This window comes from Colias croceus, chromosome 21, assembly GCF_905220415.1.
Source record: "Colias croceus chromosome 21, ilColCroc2.1".
Classification (NCBI taxonomy): Eukaryota; Metazoa; Arthropoda; class Insecta; order Lepidoptera; family Pieridae; genus Colias; species Colias croceus.
Genome location: NC_059557.1, coordinates 6,739,292 through 6,763,745, shown reverse-complemented (window position 1 = coordinate 6,763,745; position 24,454 = coordinate 6,739,292). Strand labels below are relative to the sequence as shown.

The following is a 24,454-nucleotide window of genomic DNA, read 5'->3' as shown; positions in this document are numbered from 1 at the left end:
AAAAATCGAAATGTCATAATTATGAAAAATGTTTACCTATTCATCCCTACATTACTTAATTAATTTAAATTGACTAGGTAGGTACCCTGCAAACTGAATCGATATTATTATTCCACACCTTAACATTTGACCTTGGCAAGGTCAGAACTGGTCGATACAAACAATATAGGTAGGTAGTTACCGCAGTACTAATTTATGGGATTTCAGCAAATTCCTTTCTACAGGCCCGTATTCATTGGCATGGCAATAATTATTTGTAATAAGATAATATTGAAACCAATAATATCGTAATATCCTTTCTCTTCCAAGACTCCGCTTGCACTAGAGCGGCTACGTAGGTTTTGGCATTATACTTGACCTTTTTACTTTCTGTCCTAAATAAATAACATCTACATATATCTCACAAGATGTTAATTATGATAGTCTACAGAATCTTGAAGTAACCTATGAGATTTTCTTTTATCTACAGTTAGGTAGTTATAACAAAGAAATAATGATGTAAACACTTGACTCCTAAGAACGATATAATCTACTACCCTCGTAAACTCAACTTTCAAGTTTGTAATTTGTATGTAAAGTTTAATACCACTTCGGTGACATTTTTAATAGGTAGGTCTCCGTAAATTATCAAAAACGCAATATGATTTAAATTCATATCAGAAATGAATAAATCTCACAATAACATTCTAAGTATTTCCTAAAATTAGTTATTAGGTACTAATTACCCATTGCCAGTAAGACAAAGAATCCAACAATTACCTTGAATTCTTTACAAATTTATAATGATTTTACCTTGGGGAGAGGTAATTAGCCATCTATTGCCTTTCTACCCTCTTTATTTCAATAATAATAATTATGGGTAGGTAGGTACTTACTAGAAAATAAAACTTTTGGTGCTGTTTTGTATGACTTGATCAGCGATTAGTTTATTTATAGTTTTATAGTCGAGCCAATTTAATAGGCAACATTTGACGTCTATCAATTTTATCTTCGAAGAGAGGTAACCTGCTTAAAAACATCGATTAAAGTGAATTAATCGATACGGATTTGAAACATTTGTCAATCGAATTTATTAATTTATGATGATTTTTATTCACAAGTAATCAATGCATTCGATTCTAGATGTCAGATTTCGATTTTCAGAGGAACGTCTCTGGTATTTAAAAAGAAAAAAGGTTTATTGACACAAAATTGTAGCGACGTCAGTTCTTCAATTCAGAAATTGTTTATTATGTTTAGTATGGTTTATCAGTAAAATGAAGTCTTAAAATTACTTGTATCGGTCATTATTATTATAAATATGTAATCATAATTGAAAAAAGTTAAGCAAATGTGCAGTTCTAACAGAACGAAATATCATGTTATTCTATGTCGTCGTTACTAGGTCACGTTGTTGAATTTTGTTGAACTGTCAAATGTTGCCTATTAAAATGGCTCTACTATAACTAATATTCTACTGGTATAACAAGACATTTTGCAGTCCTGTCATAGGTACTGCAAATAGATAGCGTGCTGCGTGATATTCACGACAACTGCTGACAATCAGCACTTTCAAAATTATCAGAATTCTTAATTAGTATGTATAGTATTTCATGGTATTTTATACATTTTTAGTTTCTACTAGATTCTATCACAAGTTTAGTTTTAACGCCTCAATGATAATGCATGCATGTGCACGCTTGGTTGAACCCACGAGCTATGCAGTGGAAATTTATCGATTTCTTATCAAGAATTTCTCTATGGAAACCAAGTTGCGTGTCAAAGTTGATCTAGATCAGGCAATAATATTTGACCTGGCTTTATTCTGTGAACCTAGAAATGTAATAAGCCATGATTTATGTACCTACTGCAATGATTCATGAAACATTTTCTTGTAAGCTCTTTAATAACCTGCTTACAAAATAAAACTTAAACTTTTTTCCTTATTAAATAAAATAAATTGTAATTTAATAAGGATGTAGCTTCATCTTAAGCTTCATAGATTAATCGTGGTATTGAGGCCTTGCATGTAACTTCTTGGTGGTTCTTAATGGTGTTAAAGTAATAAAAAAATAGACCCAGAGATTTTTCCAAATTATTTATTCCATAATCACATTTTATCCCATTTAAAACAAGAAAAGGTTTAACAAAGTTTAAACAAACAATGAAAGCGACAATATCTACACAATTAAATTTTTATATTAATTATAATAATTATAACTAGCAACAAATTAAAGAGACTGGATTGTTACAATCCTAATTGAAAGAAATTTTACGTAAATTATGTAGCAAAGATTTAAAAAATTGCTTCATAAACAAATTATCTGTATAATTAAACATTGTGAAAAATATTGTCTTTTATCATCAGTCATAAACAGACTCAAAGTTGACAAGTATACAATTTCCAAGAGTTGTCGAGAAAGCCTAACCAACATACATACATATCAATACTTACAAGTGCAATTTATAAGTCTCATACAAAAACGAAACTATGAGCTCCTAATATTTTTGTTTTAGTAATTAAAATACTTTTTCTTTAATTTTTCCAATATACCTATGATAATGTACTTTCACGAGAACAGAGCTCAATACTTTTAATCTACACCAAGTTTTTTTTATTTATTTTCTTTTCATAAAATCTTTATATTCATGAACACTTACAACAATTTAGAATATAATTTTTTTTAATTACACCTAGCATAGACCACACATGCAATTTGAAAATGTTCATTAATTTGATTCAATGTAGTTAGAAAAATAATCTCAAGTAAAATGGAATGTTTCTGAATGAAATATGAAGACTAAGAAAATAATAACATTGGATGACTATGTTTTAATTACTCAGGCCCTGGAACCACAGACACAATAGAAAATCTATTGTGTCTGGGACCGATCGGGCCGCTTGGAGCTCAATGGGTTAATATACATTACAGAGTTCTATTGAAATATAAACAATATCAAAAATTGTTAAATAAAAATATAGAGATTCAAAAAAGCTGTGTTAAGGTCATACAACATTCAACACATACAACAATATAGAAGACAAGTAAAACAGTAGGTTTTTGGATAAAAGAAAGATAAAATCTTTACAATACAGAAAAAAATATAGGTCACATGTGGTCGTCAACTACTAACTACCACAAATTATTCTAATTAGTGCAAGATACATAAATTAAGTACATAATGATAAAATATTCAACACATAAATAAAATTTAAAGTAAAGCTTATTGTGTCAAGAAGAGAGTACACAAATTATATTATGTGCTTTTTTCACTACAGTTTCATAAAGGTTCTAATAAAAACTAACCAGTCTAAGGAGAAATAAATAAAATAATAGAAATACAAAATTAACTATGTAATCAATCCTCAACTTACAAAATCTGACAATACAAACTGATGTTTTCTTAGTATTGCACAAACAGCCTCACTGCAAATTTGATCATTTATTTTATTATTTTTGTAAAAAACCTAGGTAAAAATGTGTTAAAAACAATTGTGAAAAATATACAGTGAAACTATTGAAAATTTGTGTTTTACTTAAATTTATCTACGGTCTACTATCACATTTGGTAAAGGGTCGGGCTAGAATGCAATTGAAGATTGGGGCATTGAACACTCTCCAACAGTCACTCGATATGAAGCGAGCTCACTGATACCGTGGTAGTGGACGAAGGCGGCGACAATCACCAGCACGTGGAAGATCTGGTGCGACTGGAACCAGATGTCGCACTTGCCGGGGAACCAGCGCTCAGGAACACGGAGAGCATAGAACATTGCTCCCAAGATGTACAGCAGGCCCATAAGAACCAGCCAGCCTAAGGACGCCTTGCTGACTTGGCTCAACCACCCTTCTGTAATGCCGTAATGAATTGCAGGAACTACACCGGAGAGGCCGAAGCCCATGAACACTCCAGCTCTAAGTGGCCGCAGACGGGGCTCAGAAAATCTATCCCATAGTGATACTATTATTGATAGTATACCTAATACCACTACAACTGATAGGTAAATTATCTTCGGTCTATAATGGCAGTAGAAGCTGTAGTACAGCCAAGGAACAAATGAACCCATTATGAGCAGTGCTATTCCACAATAATCCAGTTTAGAGAATAATTTTCCAACCATTTCTGAATGACAGTAAAGTGTGTGATAAGCAAATGAAAAGCCTAGACAGACTATGGCGCCAATGAAAAACACACCGAATATCATCTTTTCTTGCATTTGAATCTCAATCGAAGGCCGTGTGACGAAGTATATTGCGACGCCGATGAAAGCAATGCATCCGAGCAAATGGGTCCAAATATTGCCAGTTTCTGTATGAATTCGGAAAATCGAAGCGAAACACGCACTGAAAGAGGGTAGCGGTGGCCTGTGTCCTTTGTGAAGGTAATCATTGTCTTGCAGCCAACGCGGCAGGTGTCTGAAGTGGCAAACATTCCACGATGCCTCCCATACTTTGCGAACGAATTCCTCGGCTTGTTCCGCGGCGTTATGGGCGAGCGCTCCAAGGTCTATTTCGTCGGATAATACGCCAGCTTTCAGAACTTCAGCCATTTCCGCGTCGAGTAAATGCTGATCTTCGGGGGTGGATGGTAGAGGGCATCCTTCCTCCTCTTCAGCTAGGACTTCGTCAAGTTCGTCTATTTGAGAAGCAAGACTCTCGGCCTCGGGATCCCATCCTTGCCTCCGTCGAATTCCATCCGACGACGCACTTTGAGATCCCGTGTCAGAATCCACTTCCCACATTTTGCTATGTGAACTACACGGGCTTAGGGAAAAACGTACACCATTCGCACACACTTTTTATGGCATATGAACAATAATTATCTTCTTGAGTTTCACGTTCACAATTTGTGTGCGATCCAATTACGTCACGAAATAGAAATCACTTTTGCTTCCAGAGTCCTTTGTTTCCACAAAAATGGTTTATAATGAAATATTCTACTGAATTATTTCGTAGAACACAGCGCCACGAGTATTATTACCAAAGACAATAAAACGCGATACAAAGATAAGCAACAACCAATTTAGAACAGCTGCAAAGGTCTGTCGAGTATAGCTGTCGAACTGTCGATGAACTGCCTAGTGCCTGCTGCCAAGTTTCAAACACCATTCACCATTTTCGTTTTCAGTTGTTCATCTCGTTCCCGCAAAGCACAAAGTATATTATCTTTCTCTTTCAGGTAATTTACGGATGACACAACATAGTGGTGTGCCAACTGCTAATACGGTACCAATCGTTATCATACCAAATAGAATAACGTTGTGTACATACACATTACACAACATATATAAAAACACCAAAGATTATCGTAAAAAAATAACTAAAAATGTCTACGAAAACTGTGATTTAAACGTTAATCTCATGTATTATTACAAATTTATTAATTTGTAAAAAAAACAATAACATCATTCGAGTATTCTTGGTTAGTTAAAAAAACGATTTACGAAATATGCAGGTACAACCCTACTAGACGATATAAACGTCACCATCAATTATTAATACTCGCTTTTCATTGGTTAATATGACTTTATAAGTTACGTCACTAAAATTGATATTGTTTCATGTTCTAACCTATAAAATGAAAAGAAATCATGGAAGTCAATAGTTACAACGCTATCAACTATAATACTTACTTTTTAAACATGATGACTATATTGTTGATCACAGAAAAACACAAATCTAAATAACTATTGTATATTTTCCGAAATTTCACAATTAATAACCCGCACGTCAAACAAAATGTTTCAAATTTCTTCAAACCAATAGTATCAGAAGATTCAGAAGAAAATTCACTCCTAGGCTTCTGATTGGATAAAATATCCGGGTAGATTTGTTGTGTCACAGACTATAATATTACACAGATTAATATTTATGGTGTAGAGTACAGTTTATAAAAAGTTGAGCTTTCGTTAATATACCATGAAAATATAATTATAATATAATAAAATTGAATGCCAAATTTAGATCTTTGAAAATATCTCATTATTAAAATTTAACTTACTAATCAGATAATAACAATAATTTTTAAATCCACAGAAATGCGCTCATTAATTACTGTCAATGTCAAATGTCAATGTGATATTTCCAAAACAGGAACATGCACGTTCCACATGTCGTTCAACTAAAAATTATTTTATTAAATGTAACCAATGCTATTTAAATTATTCCAGTTGTAGTAGTAGAACTTATTCCAAAATGTCTAATTTACTAGAAGTATTAGTGACGAGTGATTCAAATAATACTTTATGGACATGCTGTGTTTGGGATTCGAATACCGGTACAAATTTAATGACCTATCGAGGCGGTGGTACTGCAGAATCTAGAACCTTGTCATTCATTGGAAAAGACTATTTGGCAGCTGTTGAGCGAACAAAACCTATTTTGCACGTATGGCCCTTAAATTCTCAACAAACGATTCAAGACATGAGGTTTATTCTGCCAGGAAAGGCAAGCGCGTTTGCCGTAGCGCCTGATGGCTCGTACTGCGTCGCAGGTATAGATGAAAAAATTTATTTGTGGCAAATATCATCGGGAAACTTATTGACCATTATAAACAGACACTATCAAAAAGTAAATCACTTGAAGTTCACTCCGGATGGCCGCTTTTTCATATCTTCAGCAGAAGATGGTATGGTTATGGTATGGGCACTAGCAACAGTTGCGGCCAATCCAGAAATTGAACTAGTAACCCAGTCCACAGCTGGACAACATGATCCAGTATATATTTTCTCTGATCATTCTTTACCAGTCACAGATATGTGTATAAGCAAAACTGGTATACATGGACGGCTATGCACTCTATCAAGTGACAGAACTTGTAAGATTTATGATTTATCTTCAGGAGAGCTGCTCCTGAATCTAATTTTTGATGAACCATTATCTTCAATTGCATTTGATGTATTGGAGCTGAACATATTTGTTGGAAGTACAGAGGGGAAAATATTTCAATTTAGTCTAACAAATCCTCCGCGTAATAGAGATGTACTAGTCAGTGATGTTGATAAAACACTTATCTTCTCTTCCCACACTAAAGCTGTAACTTGCCTTTCTGTATCCTTAAATGGGGAGATTTTGATGTCAGGTGGAAATGATGAGCAAGTCATCCTATGGCATATTAAGAGCAGGCAGCCCATCCGAACTATAAGACACAAAGGATGTATTACAAACGCCTTCTTCACTACAAATTTGGAAGCCATATACAAACAAGAATTTTCCCCACACATTATTCTACACAGCTTAGAAAGGACATTGGAGAAAGATAGTGATGATATCAATGAAATTGAAGTTTTGGTTGAGAAGAAAATAAATTTTTGGCCATTAAATATTATTGAGGAAGTAATAAGCGAGGATAATGGTATAAGAAAACAAGTAGATAGTGAAACTAATGAGCAAACAGCTTCTTTAGAAGAAGAAATAGCTAAACTTCGGATAATAAATGCAAACTTGTACAAATTATCTGTTGAAAAGGTTTTAGATTCCATTCCTGAAGTTAAAAATAATTCTAAGAAGAAAGGGAAGCATAAACATTAATAAAAAGTGTATACTAATATTTTGCATTTTTTTATTTTATTTTCAATACAATAAAATACTGTAATCATTTTTTTGATGTATTCATTTACTGTGGTTAATACTCATTTAAATTTTTAGAAACTGTTATCTTGTATTTTGTCACTTTTATTGGCTATTATGGCTAGAAACGTCTCATATTAAATTTTTGTTTCTCATTAAAATTTGGAGATAAACATATTGGTTATGTATTTTTAAACTTTTAGTTATTTACCGTGGCATAATTCCTTTGTAATCTGACTGAAAAAAAAATCAAAATAATTCGCAAAATGAGCAGATTTAATTTTTTCCGCTTGCAACCCAACATTTTTTATCTGTGTTATTTACTACGTCAAAAGAAACGTCAACCGCGTCATCGCATCGTTCGATTTCAATCAAATTTCAATTATTTCAATAATTTTAAGTTGCAATTGAATACCAATTTTATTCTTATTTATGTAGAATTTGTGTAATATGTGCTGATAAAATATGCATTAATAGCAAGCCAGGAGTATGTTTTTATGACATTAATCTACGATAAGGTAATTTGAACTGAGTTTTAAAAATAAACGTTAGAAATCGTTTGCGTCACAAACAAAACATTTTGTGTTTATTATTTTCTGCAGTTGTCGTGAAATGTCGAAGGCTGTGCTAATCCCGGAATGTACCAAGGACATCGGTGGCGTAAAGGAGGATATATGTATATCTCCTGACAAGAAAGACGGGGCGATTGGTTTATTTAGTCGACTTCTACGTTTAGATGCGTTGAGCAAAAGGCACAGCACGCCAGATAGTCCTGCATCTCCTGATCCTCCTGTTACATACTATGGAGTGTATATACCTTGCGAAATTAAGAAAGGTCCTGATGAAGGTAAATCTTATGAATTTCTTTGTCTTAAAATATTATCTTATCATTTGCAAGGAAGTAGGCCATAGGCATATTTTCACCTTGCGATAAAAATACTATCATACGTAAATAGATGTTCAGGAAGTGATTACGAATTTCGTTGGTTGCACATTATATCGTGAAAAATGTATTCTTTTAAACTTGGCAAAAATATGTATGTACACATGATTACTGAAAGAGTGTTATGTTTGCATAATCAATGTTTTTTTTTGTATACATACATACATTTAGATAGATAATAAATTATTTGTAGAATAAAATAAGACTAATAATAGCAACATGCGTAAAAAAAAAGATTAAAATAACAATCGTGAATGATTATCCTAACTTTTTGATTGAGTTTCATTTCATTGAGTTTCCACATTACAAAGGTATTTTGCAAGAAAAACAAAATTTTATTAAAATAAATTTTCCCTACAGAGGCTCTGCATGTGTACAAAAATAGATCAGAAGCGTTAGAATTAGTAAGAAGGTACAAATCTGCGAGGTTCAAAGTGTTCAGAAATCATCAAGATGCTGTGTCTTTCGCTTTACGAGGAGCCGAATCTACTGAAACTCATGAAGGAAATGGGAACTGTAAGTCATATTACCTGTCTATAATTTTATATGAATACTAGTGGTCGGCCCAGCTTCACCTGTGGTACATGTCTACATTTTCTCTCCATAAAAACCATCCTCGTACTTCAAGGAATATTATATAAAAAAAATGGTTAAGCAGTTCTCAAGTTATGCGCTTACCAACACATTTTGTTTTTCATTTTAATATTATAGTTTATGAAGAGAAAGTTTTTTTGTGTGTTAGCAACAATTGAACCCAAAAAGTACTTACTCAGTTTTGATTGATGATTTTAAATTGAAACTATAATTATGTTGATTATACTGCATTGGAACATTATGAATGTGGTATATAAATTACTAGCGGTCCGCCCCGGCTTCGCCCGTGGTACATATTTCGCAATAAAAAGTAGCCTATGTCCTTTCTCGGGTATTAAAATATCTCCATACCAAATTTCATGCAAATTGGTTCAGTAGTTTAGGTGTGATTGAGTAACAGACAGACAGACAGAGTTACTTTCGCATTTATAATATTAGTAAGTATGGATGTACCTGAGATTTGAATTCAAATTAACTAATAAAGACATGTCTAGACATTTTTATGATAATAGGAATAATAATATATTTTTTTTTTGTTGTAAAGTAAGTATTTTCGAGTTTTGATTTTACGCAAGTATTATACATTTTGAAATCAAACTACTACTTTTTTCAAACATTGCTTAGGCAAAGTGAAAATTAATGCTTTCCAATTAGTACTATCAGTTAACACGTCCAACACATGCACATTCCATATTGTGATAACTTTATTACTACCAAGTGAGCAATGCCCCCTTATCTGTTTGCTACTTGAGAATTTCATATTGAGTCTACACTTGTTTTTGTATTGTATATATAAAGATTTACTACATGTTATATGCTAACATATTGTATTCAAAATTGCATATTACTATAATCTTTATTTCTAATGTCTATTCATTTATTGTCATGGGTTTACAGTACTTTAAAGTCTCTACATAAGTACACACAGTAACTTTTCTCCACATAGTATAAAACAAAGTCGCTTTCTCTGTAATAATTTTGTACAAATGTAATCTAATTAAAAATTATGTAAATGTATGTTAGTCTGTAAGGTATTTATTCTATGGGTCTGTACAATTTATTGTCTGTCATCTGAAATAGATTTAATAAATAAAATAAATTACAAGGGACGCTTTATGTAAGTCACTACTATTTACTAACCATGAATACTTGAATAGTTTTATTACCGAATATGATAACTTATATGATAACTAATAACTAATAACAAGGCAAACTTTATGTAACACATTATTTTAAAGGTATGTATGTTTTATAATTTCAGCTCTCATGGGAGAAAAGCCATACCCGTTCAAATCTCCATCACCACAAGACATGGTGTCCCTCCGCAAAGCTATCGAGGCGGGCTTCACTTGTACAGTCAGAGACAGAGTGTGGGACAACCCTAGATACCTGGTTAGCAGCGGGAATACACCTACTATTGTTCAGGTTAGTGTAGTTTTGTTAAATAGTGTTTAGTATGTTAATTAATGATAACAAAATTCTTAATATTGGAATACTCATATTCATATTCTTTTATAGAATATGCCAAAACTAATTATTTCGTTCACAAAAAATCTTAAAGTATTTATTCTTAATGGAATACTCAGTAAACAAAATATACAATATACTAATATAAAATTACGTGAAATAACTCCTTCAGGACTATTTAATTACGTGATTCATCACATAATTAAGTAGTCATTAAATACAAAATATATTATATTATAAAATATATACAACTAGCTTTCTACCCGCGGCATTGCCCGCGCAGTCAAAGAAAAACCCGCATAGTTCCCGTCCCCGTGGGATTTCCGGGATAAAACCTATCCTATGTCCTTTCTCGGGTATTAAAATATCTCTATACCAAATTTCATGCAAATTGGTTCAGTAGTTAAGGCGTGATTGAGTAACAGACAGAGTTACTTTCGCATTTATAATATGTATTATATAAACAATATCCCAATAATATATGTAGGGAAAAATAAGCAACCAACCCAAGACTAGTAAAATGTTTTATTTTCTAGTACTGCATGAGTCTACAGACAGTAATATAAATACCACATGAATTGTACTGTGTTACTGCTTATAATTAGAGAAAAATCAAGTATAAAAAGCATTGCCTTGAACTCTTTTGTCACGTCTGACAATTATAATTTGCATAACATTTTCAATGATATGGTAAATAAAATATATTTATTTTTTATAAACTGTTTTGAGTTATTAAAATACCCAGTTAACAAAAAAAATTTTTTATAAACGTGCATAAACACGTGCAAGAGTTGCAAATTAGCTTTTATTGCGGTTTTTCCCACATTGCTCTGCTTCTATTGGTCGTAAAGTGATGATATTATTATAATTATATAGCCTTACTCAATAATTAATGGACTATCTAACAATGAAAAAAAAATTTTTAATTAGACTCGTTTTTCCTGAAATTAGGGAGTTCAAGCCAATAAATAATCAATCTCTTTAGCTGTATAATATCGGATTAGATATAATAAAAATAATTATCATTAAATTTTAATTAGCTAAGTGGTAATTAATAATTTTCCAAGCAAACATTTTAATTACATTTCCTTAAATTTCCTTTCACAATTACAGGAAGGTTCGCGCTACAACGCCCTGCACATAGCGGCCAAATCACTTAACGCTGAAATATGCAACTTGCTACTTACAACAGTTGGAAACCCAGCCTTTGTGCAGACTTTGTATGGATCTGACGCTGACCATGATGCTTGTAAGGTGAATAATAAGGGTTTAATTGACTAAAATGTTGAAGTTTTCCATTTTTTTGTATTGTGATGCTATTATGTAATGATTATAATCTATTAGATGATTAAAAAGTGTATTCTGCAATTAGTAATAGTAATTGTTTAATATTGTGATGATTGTAGGGCTTCTTCCTTTATTACTTTATTTAAAACTAGCTGCTCCGAGTTTCACCCCCGTAGCTGTTGGTCGTAGCGTGATTATATATAGCCTATAACCTTCCTCGATAAATGGGCTATCTAACACCGAAAGAATTTTTCAAATCGGACCAGTAGTTCCCGAGATTAGCGCGTTCAAACAAACAAACTCTTTAGCTTTATAATATTAGTATAGATGAAACGAAAACTGCATTGCAGTGTTAAAAAAATATAATTTGAAAACGTAACTACATTGCGTTAGCCGTAACATAATTAACATTGCGTTACATGATGAAGTAGATTTACATTAAAAGTGAAGTTAGGCAGAGAAAACCGGTGTTGCCGCCACACCGCCGAACGTCGCACGTTGCTCACGATGTTCACTTCATACTTGTTGAACAGTAATTGCGTGGAAGAAATTATTAATTAGCATGAAGATTTATATATCTATGTTTTTTTCCAATGTTTGTTTTTAATTATACAGTAGGTATACACTTTTTCATATTATTTTGTAGATTAGTCAACCAACGTAAGTTTATAAAATAGAAATAAACATTCTAATACTGTTAAAAAATGGCAGGCATTCACAAAGATCGTAGTAGACAGATATGACACACCGGATTCTATTGCTAAATTCTTCCATTTAATTTAGCAGAAATAATTTTTTTTTAAACTTATGAAAATTTGCAGGAATTCGCCGGTATCCTAGTAGACAGATACCTAAACACACCAGATCGAGCTATGAACGAGACGCCATTACACTTTGCGGCGAAGTACGGAGCGGAGCAGGTTGTGGATGTGCTGACGTCGTTCCCACAGTGTAATAAACTCGCTAAGAACAAGTATGGGGAGACTGCTCAGGATGTAAGTGTAGAGATTTTATTATCTTTCTAGCGGTTGTATTTAAATCTTAGCACTTTGAATTTCTATATTGTTAAAAATTAAAAAAAATTGTAACTGACGAGAATAGGAACAAATACTTAGATTAGATGGAAGAAAATTTTTTTTTTATAGTTTTTAGTTTTTATTGAAGGCGGTTGAAAAGATGTTTCAAACATTTCTGTCAATAATGGCTAATAAATAATACTGAATATTGGTATATTTGCTTGTGAAGAGTATTCCTAGTGGACTTTAAAAACACGAATTATTTTGACAGCAGTTTATGATGCAGGATCGCCTTATTTTGCAATTGTTTTTTGTCTGAATTGTCTTCATATAACTTGCATCAGTGATAAGTGCCCTTTCTGTTTATCTTTACTTTTTTATTGTTCTGCACTAAATGTTTTGACATTTATTGTTGTCATTTTTTCAACTTTTCCACCGATAATTCACATTTTTTTTCCTATATATAAATATTGTATATATTATATAAATCTAATATATAAAAATCAATGCCACTTTTCGTTGTAATTCCATAACTCGAGAACGGCTGAACCGATTTCGATAATTATTTTTTTATTATATTCCTTGAAGTACGAGGATGGTTCTTATGTAGAGAAAACGTTAATATGTACCACGGGCGAAGCCGGGGCGGACCGCTAGTATCTCATATTATATAAATATGGTTTTCTACAATTGTTTCCTTGTTCCGCAGATAATATGCAACCGCGTGTCGAACCCGAGTGGGGAGACGCAGCGGCGCATAGCGGGCATGCTGGCGGAGCGCTACTACGTGCCGGTGCTGCACGCGGAGGCGGACGCCAGCCCGCCCGCCATCGGCCGCCCCTTCACACCCGCTTCCCCACCTGTCAGTATACACTTAGTGTAAACTAGCTGTTGCCCGCAGCTTCGCCTGCGTGGAAAAGATAAATAAACATGATACAAATTTTCATCCCCTATTTTATCCCCTTGGGGGTAGAATTGATCAAAATCCTTTCTTAGGGGACGCCTCCGTCCTAACATCTACCTGCATGCCAAATTTCAGCCCGATCCGTCCAGTGGTTTGGGCTGTGCGTTGATAGATCACTATATCAGTCACCTTTGAGTTTTATATATGTAGAAGATAGATATAGATAATAATATTTTTAGAAAACACACGGGACACTGGGTTCAATATTAGTTTGAATGTAATAAAAATGTACTGCGAGTCTGTACAACTGCCTAATTGATGTAGGCATTTGATAACGAATCACAGCAAGTCAACGAATATTAGCAAAGTGAGGGTAGTTGGGCCAAACGTCGTATAAACAACGTCCGAGCCCCTAGGCACAATTCGTACGAATGCCTCGATTCAAAGGAAAGCGGCAATTTATAGTATTCGACAGATAAGCACGTTCGGACAGGAAATAGTGACAACTATACATACATAAAAGTATTAAATCAAAGTTACGTCTAACAATATAATTTTATTTGCTAAAACATAAACTCAAACTCAAACATTTATTCATTCAATTAGACTTCTTCTAGAAGCACTTTTGAAACGTCATTACATATTTTAACATTTACCGCCGCTTCGGAAAGCAGTATCTACGGAGAAGAACCGACAAGAAACTCCATAGTTGCTCTTTTAAATCATGTCAGTTTTACAATTGAATTATACAATATACATAATATGTAACATCATAATATAATATTATTATAACAATAATATGCCAAAGAACTGTCCTGTGGTTATTACGTGACAACCCTCCATGGGTTTTTATCGTCCATATATTCCTTAATACTGTAGTAGGCTCTCTGAACTTTTTTTATGTACTGTGAGTCTGCACAACTGCCTAATTAATGTAGGCATTTGATAACGAATCACAGCAAGTCAACGACTATTAGCAGAGTGAGGGTAGTTGGGTGGAACGTCCTATAAACAACATCCGAACCCCTAGGTGGATTCAAAGGAAAGCGGCATTTTATAGTATCCGACAGCTAAGCATGTTCGGACAGGAAATAGTGACAACTATATTGCTTCATGCCGTCAACCTAAATAAATCGTGTTCCAGGATCTAAACAGCGATCCAATGTCGCCGCGCTACGAGATCCTCGCGTACGCGGGCCCGATGTGCGCGCGCGACGCGGACACGTTCCGGCGCCGCTGGAAGACTCCGCCCCGCGCCTGCGCACACAAACCCGCCGCTTTTAGACTAAGGGACATGGCCAAGGGGCTAGAGGCGGCCGGCCGGTGAGGAGATATACATATACATACAGAAACATACAGGGTGACTGGTAAGACGTCAGACGCAATTTAACAAGAGCTTCTTCTCGTAAAACTGAACAAATTTTGTTCTACAACTTTGCTGAATTTGTAGAAAAAAATTTGGACTTTGTATGGAAATCGGTCAGGTCAGCTGATTAGGGAAGTTTCCTTACAAAGTCCAATTTTTTTTTACGAATTCAGCAAAGTTGTAGAACAAAAGTTGTTCAGTTTCATGAGTAGAAGCTCCTGTCTAAATTCGTCTAACATCTTACCTTTCACCTGGTATAAGGCCGGTTGCAGAGCTTGACCGACCATCAGTGCGTACGTCAGTCGAGCTTGTCATATGTATGGAAATTCATAAAACCGTTCATAGCTAGACCGACCATACGCACGCGTATTTCCATACATAACAAGCGCGACTGACGTACGCACTGATGGTCGGTGAAGATCTGCAACCGGCCTTAATAAAATATGCAGGACAATTTTCACACGGCACAATCTGATCCCATACTAAGCTTTCACTTGTGTTACGAAAACCAGATTTACATAATATAATGTTTGGGAACGACATTTGACAGATTTATATGCAGCTTAATAATATTTAATTAAAGTAAATTTCATAATTTTAGATGGGCTTATTTTTTTATTATTATATAACATTATACATATTTTATGAAAAAGGTTAAAGGAACTATCTTTTTTTTTACAGAAACTTAGCTGAACAAATGAACGTGACATGGAAAGAATACTGGCCGTTCCTCGATACATTCACAGATCTACGAACGCCTGAAGGACTAGTGATGCTCGAAAACTATCTCAAAACTAAATACGAGACGGCCTGTTCCTTCGCTTATAGTGACAGTTGCAGCCAATTGCAGGCCTCCCCCGATGACTTCTCGATATCTAGAATAATTAATAAATCCAAAAACTCCCCAAAAGATGCCCTAAGCCCCATGTCAGAATTATGCGCCGCTATGAATACATGCAAGTTAAGTGACAGGCCACATTGGAGAAAAACAGACCCGGTCAGACAGAGATTGTGTAGACAACCCAACGCCAAACCTATAACTACGAATGGAGATACAGTATCCCCAATGAATCACACCGTCAGCCAATTATTGTGCATAGAAAGAACGTGCCAAGTGTTCGCTAAACGAATCGCAGATGCTCTAATATTCTCTTTAACAGCGGAACCAGAAATTGCTGGAGAATCTTTGAAATCTGAAGCGAAACATTTGCAACACACTATGTTTACATACATGGACGATGAAAGATTCAAAGATATCAACTTCGCCTTAATACACTCCAGGCTGGCGCAGCTGGTCGTGTTCAAATTGAAACAGCAGACCATAGATTTGGACGACATTAATAATTTAGTCGAGTTTCTGGTTAAACTGAGGTGTCCGAACGATGATATATTCAGCTCGGATGATGAAAAGCGGCCATTCACGTACCGCGGGAACAGAATGAAAGTGAGTCATGCTGTTGAGGGTCACGTTAGGTGTGTGTCGAGCTTTATTTGCGAGGAATTGACGGAAAGTGAAGAGACTAAAGGGCCGGCGGTTTCGGAGATAGAATGTAAGGATATTTGGGATAAAGCCTCCAAATGTCGTTGTGATTGGAAAATAGAAGCGTTTGAGAGGAACAGTAAGAAGAATGCGTCGTTTCGTAAGAATAGATCGATTCTGTCGACGAGCCCGAAGAGCGAGGGGTTCGCAAGACGGCTCATGTTCGACCAGGACATTGGTGAGTAGACTTTTTTAATACTTATAAAGTTCAATTGTTTTTAGTTTGGACTATGGTCCACTAAAATTTTGGGCTGTGTCATACGTTTCAGAAATGAAACTTCTTTGGCAAGATTCGAAGATAAAATTAAGGACTTAAATTAAAATCGTCAAAAAGTCGTGTCATGTATTTCTTTTAAGCGCAGCCAACAGCTTATTTATGAGGCACAAAATGTGTTGCTTCCAAAAAAAAAACTTTAATATGTAATTGAATGTATTATTTATTTCCCAGGGGATGGTAAATTACAAAAGATAGAGAATGAGAAGCCCCAAAGTGTGAATTCGCCCGCCGGAGACAGTGTCGCACTTTATACCGTTGATGTAGATAAATGTACCGTGGAAAGTGCACAGGTAGGATATAACATATTTTAAGTACATACAATTTATCTTTGAAAATGTAGGTATTTATTTATAATATATGTATATCCATTTTGGAATGCAACAAAAAAACAGATGCATTTGAATGTTAACACATTTTTTTATAATAATAATTTTAAGAGATATTCTGATAAAATCTCAAAGAGGGATTTTCAAAGAGGGATGATATTAAATCATCCCTCTTTGAAATTTGATGAAAGCGATCAAGAATTGTTTATTTTACATGAGAATTGAGTTGAATTTACTAATTACGTTATTATTTTATATACAATACAATTTTTGCCATGTTATATTTATTTATTTGTCCCTTATGTGTGTACACAATAAATAATATAAAATTTATTTATATCTAAATTCCAGATATCAGACGACGAATCAGAAGGATCTCCATCAGATTCAGAGGCTGCATACTTTACAGCGAGTGAAGAAGATAATACTGTAGATAGTTCTGATGATGAGATGCATGACGCGAGTGATCGGGCTATAGCCGAGACTTTTATATATGGGTAATGTTATAATAGATGTATTTTTATTTGTAAGACTTTTAACAGTAATTATTATCGAAAATAACATTCATTAAAATCGTTTCAGCCATTCTTTACTACATCACTACATTTGTATTTAACAAAGTCGCTTTCTCTGTCCCGTTATATGCTTAAATCTTTAAATCTATGCAACGGATTTTGATGCGGTTTTTTTAATAGATAGAGAGATTGAAGAGAATGGTTTTAGTATATAATTTATTAGGTTTTAGACAAAGCGGGCGAAGCCGCGGGCGGAAAGCTAGTGAGTTATATGTGGTATAACTCTTCACTACTAACTTGACTTTTTTTTATTGTAATAGATAGCTTAAAATTCTCTATTTAAAATTTGGTCATATAAACTCCCAAGTGACATGTTGTATTTTTTATATTATAAAAATATCGCACAGGTAATAATTGTGACAAGAAAATATAGTAAGTATATAATTTTTATCAAAATTCTTCCAGTGAGGAGCCATCAAAAATGGATCGTCTTGTATACGAAGCGGTGTCTACTTGCAATATTTCACCTGAAGAGTTCCCGAACATTTATCGCTGGAGACACACTGTAGCTCTGTACACAGACGTTGAGAGGGAGAGGTGTGTATTTATAACAAGTATAGCATCTACTATGCAAAATAAAATCCATCTCATCAATAATAATATGTATTTACTAGCTGTTCCCCGCGGTTTCACCCGCGTGGCTCCGCTCCTGTTGGTCTTAGCGTGATAATATATAGCCTATATTACTCGTGGATAATGTAGCTTTCGAATGTTGAAAGAATTTTTAAAATCGGTCCAGTATAGTTTGTGAGCCGTCTTAAATAACTCTCCATAATTAATGATAGTTAGGTAGATATGTGAAATAATATTAAATAATTACTCAGTGCGCACACCTTGCGCGGTCGATGGTAGTACCGAGACTATATCATCGAGCTACTGACTCAAGGAATATAAACCATAGCATGGCCCGACACCCCACGCATTTCATATCAATTGAATATCAAAACTATGTTGTACGCCATAGAGTTCATTATAATAGGAAGGTATAGCCACATAACAATTACTATGTTATAATTCTCTCACACGAAGTTTATCATTACAATCAAACAAAGTTTTCCTCTTTATAATATTAGTGTACATTAAAAGTAAGAAGGCGTAGATAGGTTGTTAGCACTCCGGGATTGGCACGTTGAAATGTGGCTAATTGGCAACAATTTACTTCAGTTTTCTCTCTTTCGCTTAGTTTTTGGCGATGGTTGAATCATACCATCTTACTTTGATAATCTAATCCTGATTGCGTGCCGTTTTAAAATATCTTTTTATATCATTGCATCTCAAAGATAATTTTTTTTTCTTGTTTGGGTTAGACATTATAAAAACAGAAGGAAAATATAAATTACTATGTGTTTCCATTGCAGTTGGCAAGCCACATCAAACCTAGACGGCAGTATAGTGTCGAGCGTCTCGTGGAGCATTTGTGGCTCGCCGGCCAGTGTTGGCGCCAGTGTTAGTGCCAGTGCCAGTGTTAGTGCCAGTGCTAGTGCAAGTGCCAATGTGCCGCCCGCGTGTAGCACGCCGAGGCGAGAGAGGAGTGAAGATAGGAATCCATCGTTACAGGTACTTGTACATTATTTATTATCGACTAGATTTCTGCCCGCGGCTTTGCCCGCGTTTTCAAAGAAAAAACCCACATAGTTCCCGTTCCTGTGGGATTTCCGGGATAAAAAGTAGCTTATGTCTTATTCTTCAGATACCTACTTACCAAATTTAATAGTAATCGGTCCAGTAGTTTTTTTTTTTGCATGAACAGTTGTAATATATTGGTATTACTTCTAAAACATGATTGGTATATTTACCATTGGATGTTCCTAATTTGCATTTGATAGGTACTTATTACTCAATGGATCTTCACTATATATTTAACTCATACTCATACTTTAACCAAACTCATACTTTAAAAAACTCATAATATATTTTTCTTCAGGTATCAAACTGGCTGCGAGTGACAGGCCCCAACTCTCCCCGTTCAGCGCTCGCTACGAAGAACGTGTCTCAAAACGTGAGCTTCGGTTTCTGAGATACGCACAGATGAACATACTGCCTTACTATACTGTATAATAGTGGACGACGGTGCGGATAAATTTTATATGTACATAGATAATTGTAGATTTTATAACGACAAATTATAGTAGATGTAGTAATGTGGATATAAATTTTTATTTGTTTAGGATATGGAAAGTGATTTATAATGTTTGACTTTTGATTTCTTGGACAAAAATTTTAGTATTATTCTTAGATAGGTATTTTATATATTTAATTGACATTGTAAAGCCATATTGACGAATTTGGAAAGATTATGTTGACCATACTTATGTGCCTAGTGACTTTTAATGTTTTTCCTTTGATGACTCACAATACTGATGACTCACACTTATTCCAAAATTATAGATATAGTAAACATACTGCCATCTTTTTTTAACACTGACCTTAAAAAGGACATGTTATTTAAAATAAATGATTGAATTAAGCTTTGAACTGAGGACAATTTTATATTCTTAGTTTAACTATAAAAAAAAGCTAGAGTTCATTAAATACATGTTTAAAAATAGTCGATGATATTTAGTACAAAAGTTTCTGTACCGCGTCCAATATTATACAAAACTATACTGTGGCCAGGCTGAAATGTGTCAAACTAACGAATTATTATTAAAAGTATTTAAAAATATTACGCCATGGTCCCTGGTTTTTCTTTTTTTTCGTAGATTTTTTCGCTAGCGTTTATTAATAATTGGTATTTTTTAGTTGTATAATTATTTTCTTTTATTGTATTATTGGTTATTATTTTTGTATCGAATTCTGAATGAAACATACGTGTTGAACGTGGTTAAATTGTAATTCGGAATAAAAATTGTAATTTTTTTAACATATTGCAAAACTAATTTTATTGTTTTCTTGCAAAAGTAAGAAGTAAATAGGTTGTTAGTTATAATTGATATAAAATATTCAATTAATAAAATATTTCTTATCTATTATTATAGTTTTGCAGTATGTTTGAATTATGATTTGTGATATGCTGAAATATTATAAAATTTATGGTAGGACAAAATACGATTTTTCATAAAAAAAAATATCTGACATAATATTTTTCTATTAGTTCTTAGCAAGAAATAAAATTGACATAATATTCATTATTAACAATTGTTTTTTACAAATGTTATGTTTACTAACAATATATTGCACACAAATATTAAACATTATAAGTGTTATCTGTGAAAAATAATATTAGTTATCCCAATGAATAGTGAAAATTGTAGTTATACCATAATGAGTTGAAATTGATTGTAACGAGGAATCTTCGACAAATATTAAATGATAATCTCAATGTTTTGTGTTGTTTTTAATTGATGTTGTACGTTTCTTAGTTTTAGTTTGTTTAAAGCTTGGTGTAGACTCTTGGAAAATGTAAGGCGAAAGTCCTAAAATATATGTTTTATGTTAAAATGATTTCAATAGTTTAGACCAAGTTTATAGATGTCTAATTTGCATTTCACTGTGTTATGTAGTTGTACAGTTTTGACAATAATGTTGTTCGCATTCAAAGGCATTTATTTTCGTGGACATTATGTAAGACGGAATGTTGCTGGAAGTTGGAGGTGACGAACGTTTGTACTTTTATAAATAATACTGTATATATAAATGTACTTTTATATTCTATTCGTGGACATTCAAAGAAATAAATTATGACTGGTTATTCGTGTGTTTTATTTACTTATTACTCTTATCTTTTGATTATCAAGTCAAATTTGAAAGCATAAGCATATTCATACTAGTGGGTGGTGTTTGGTTCCTAGGGCTTGGTGCAAACGGGCCACCGACCACAGCCACTGGGGGCCAGCGACATCCAGACAAAACATTTTTGCATATATTTTGTATAGATGCACCGCACACGTGTAGCCGGTGGTGACAACTAGCTACAGAAGTGTGCGCGACAAAATATATGACAAAATGTGTCAAGTGGCTGCGGTCAGTGGCCCGTTTGCGCCGAACCTGATTGACAGTTTTGGCTCAGCAAAGTACTAGTGTCGGAAAATAATGTATCGATATTGGTAGTAATGATTGGGGTATGGAATAGATTTAGCATAGATTGGCAAACAATTTAATTTTCTAAGCAAACAAATAATTATTTTGTAAGAAGGAAATAGTATTCTTCGAAACCACCAAAACCATTCAATAGGCTATTTGACAAGGTTTTAATAACTGTCTCAAATTATTAAGATACGTTTATAGAACACACAAAACACATGTTTCTTAATTTTTTGTAGTTATTCATTGAGAAAATGGAAAATAAAAACATGATATTCAAATATGCCGCCAAAACACAATTTTGAAGAATATGGCGGCTCGCGACCATGGTGACGTCACAGCGGCGTAAACATCAACTTGCTCCTAGTACTTATTGTTCGTTTTTGTTTTAATTATAGTATAATTAAGTTAATCTGTTTAAAAACCAGAAAATGAGTTCTTATAGGTGTGTAGTTCCTGAAACTAGGTATTTATATGTGCTCCAAAAGATATAAAAATGCGTAGAAAGTGGTTGCAGTTAGCTCGCAGAAATCCAAGTGATATTAGATATATCAATTAAAACAGTTATATTTTTTTGTGAAGACCACTTCGATGTAAGCATGGTGTTGAATACATTGCAGGGGTTGGCTTTAGTTAACTGCCGCACGAATTTGTTGGAAATATTTATATTGTTAGTTAGCTAGGTAATGTAAGATTGTAATTCCAAAATATTATCGTTAGGAAACTTGTAGTTTTTTAGTTATTAATTTTTAAAGTTAATAATTTTTTGTGCGAAAAAAGTCTTGGTCCGCTTTTTTTGCACAACAAAACGGTTGTTGTGCAAAAAAAGCGGACCAAGACGTTCCATTTCACTGTACTGTGACTTAATGCAGCGGCCGGCGAGTGCCAAAAGCGACTTTAGGGCGATTCCCAGTCAAACAAAAAAAATCTACGTAAGTAGGTTAAAAAACTATTAAACTTTTAATTTTAATATCCAAATAGGTAGCGAGGAGCGAAGCGACGAGCGTGTTAGGTTAACCCTTGAACTGCCGCACGAGCCGAGCGAGCGAAGCGAGCGTGCCGCGGCAGCGGCCGGCGAGTGCCAGAAGCGACTTTAGGGCGATTCCCACTCAAACAAAAAATAAATCTACGTAGGTTAAAAAACTATTAAACTTTTATTTTTAATATCCAAATAGGTAGCGAGGAGCGAAGCGACGAGCGTGTTAGGTTAACCCTTGAGCCAGAAGCGACTTTAGGGCGATTCCCACTCAAACAAAAAATAAATCTACGTAGGTTAAAAAACTATTAAACTTTTATTTTTAATATCCAAATAGGTAGCGAGGAGCGAAGCGACGAGCGTGTTAGGTTAACCCTTGAACTGCCGCACGAGCCGAGCGAGCGAAGCGAGCGTGCCGCGGCAGCGGCCGGCGAGTGCCAGAAGCGACTTTAGGGCGATTCCCACTCAAACAAAAAATAAATCTACGTAGGTTAAAAAACTATTAAACTTTTATTTTTAATATCCAAATAGGTAGCGAGGAGCGAAGCGACGAGCGTGTTAGTTTAACTCTTGAACTGCCGCCAGAAGCGACTTTAGGGCGATTCCGACTCAAATAAAAAAACTACGTAGGTTTACACAACTTGTTTGTATTTTATTGATGTATCGTAAATTTTTTGTTATTATCGTCTAATGCTTAGTTAAAATGATTTTACACCAATTCCATACATTTTGAGGTTAGAATAGGAAAATTAATTTTTCTCCAAAACTATTGGTTTCCTAACTTTACCATTTTGGGGGGAGGGTTCCCCCCTCCTCCTTCCCCCTCCCCTCCCACAAAAAACCTATAATACGTGCGGCAGTTAACTAAAGAAACCCCCATTGCAGTTTATTATTATATTATTTATATTATTTATATATACATGGCAGTTTATTTTATTTGCAATACATAGTATAAATCGTCTCATTACTTACCTGCTTGAGGTAAGATAATGATATTATATATTATAAATTGATGATGACGTGTTTGTATTGATATTGAAAATAATCAATACAAACACGTCAATCAATAAAATGGATGGCTGAAATGAAAAACAAAGAGCTTAGCCTAAAAAACGTATACTTCATAATTATTGTGCTATTGTGATTCATGTTTGTACATTTAACTAAAAAGGTAATGAATGACGATTGAAATATTAACTTACGTAGCTGTTTTCACATTTTTCAATTATTGAGGAGCGTAAAAATCTGGGTTGTTTTTAAAGAACATGCCAACCATTATAGCGTCCACTTTAGGTAGATTTCGACTGTCTGTTTTTTCAAAATTAGGTTCCATGACAAACAAAAATAACACATAAAGCAGAAAACTGATTACAGACACCTCGAATCACAAGAAATAAGTTATACAAGAAACAAAACCAAAAGCGAAATTTAGCAACGACGTGAGTAAACGTTGGGATCACTTGTTATTTACGCCGCTGTGACGTCATGACAGATGCAGCCAATCATGGATGTTTTCGGTCACGTGGTAATTTTAAAAAATATGATGTTTTTTCTCGACGATTTATAAATAAATAAGTTATTATTTGTATCATTTAGGGCCGATTTTTCAA

General features: G+C 34.0%; 4 protein-coding genes across 4 annotated transcripts in view; 2 read left to right on the top strand and 2 right to left on the bottom strand.

The window, feature by feature from the left end:
* Positions 1-5,762, bottom strand: part of LOC123701213 (malignant T-cell-amplified sequence 1 homolog) — a 36,115-nt gene extending 30,353 nt beyond the window's left edge. Inside the window, exon 1 of the mRNA XM_045648613.1 lies at positions 5,615-5,762. Within this exon, the coding sequence (XP_045504569.1) occupies positions 5,615-5,625 (11 nt within the window). The 5' untranslated portion in view covers positions 5,626-5,762. The remainder of the gene's footprint in view (positions 1-5,614) is intronic.
* Positions 2,063-5,084, bottom strand: LOC123701212 (adiponectin receptor protein). Its single transcript, XM_045648611.1, has one exon. The coding sequence runs from the start codon at positions 4,721-4,723 to the stop codon at positions 3,563-3,565; it is 1,161 nt and encodes a 386-aa protein (XP_045504567.1). The 5' UTR covers positions 4,724-5,084; the 3' UTR covers positions 2,063-3,562.
* A 302-nt stretch (positions 5,763-6,064) lies between the features above and the next one.
* LOC123701393 (WD repeat-containing protein 18) lies at positions 6,065-7,530 on the top strand. The gene has a single exon (XM_045648845.1). It carries the CDS (start codon positions 6,177-6,179, stop codon positions 7,509-7,511), a length of 1,335 nt encoding a protein of 444 aa, XP_045504801.1. The 5' UTR covers positions 6,065-6,176; the 3' UTR covers positions 7,512-7,530.
* Positions 7,531-7,932: 402 nt separating this feature from the next.
* Positions 7,933-21,536, top strand: LOC123701167 (ankyrin repeat and LEM domain-containing protein 2). Its single transcript, XM_045648562.1, has 14 exons — positions 7,933-8,068; positions 8,153-8,397; positions 8,854-9,009; positions 10,349-10,512; positions 11,668-11,808; positions 12,663-12,836; positions 13,567-13,719; positions 14,906-15,084; positions 15,809-16,845; positions 17,116-17,234; positions 17,622-17,767; positions 18,251-18,382; positions 19,204-19,402; positions 19,761-21,536. The coding sequence occupies exons 2-14, from the start codon at positions 8,163-8,165 to the stop codon at positions 19,860-19,862; spliced, it is 2,937 nt and encodes a 978-aa protein (XP_045504518.1). The 5' UTR covers positions 7,933-8,068; positions 8,153-8,162; the 3' UTR covers positions 19,863-21,536.
* The last annotated feature ends 2,918 nt before the right edge of the window (positions 21,537-24,454 follow it).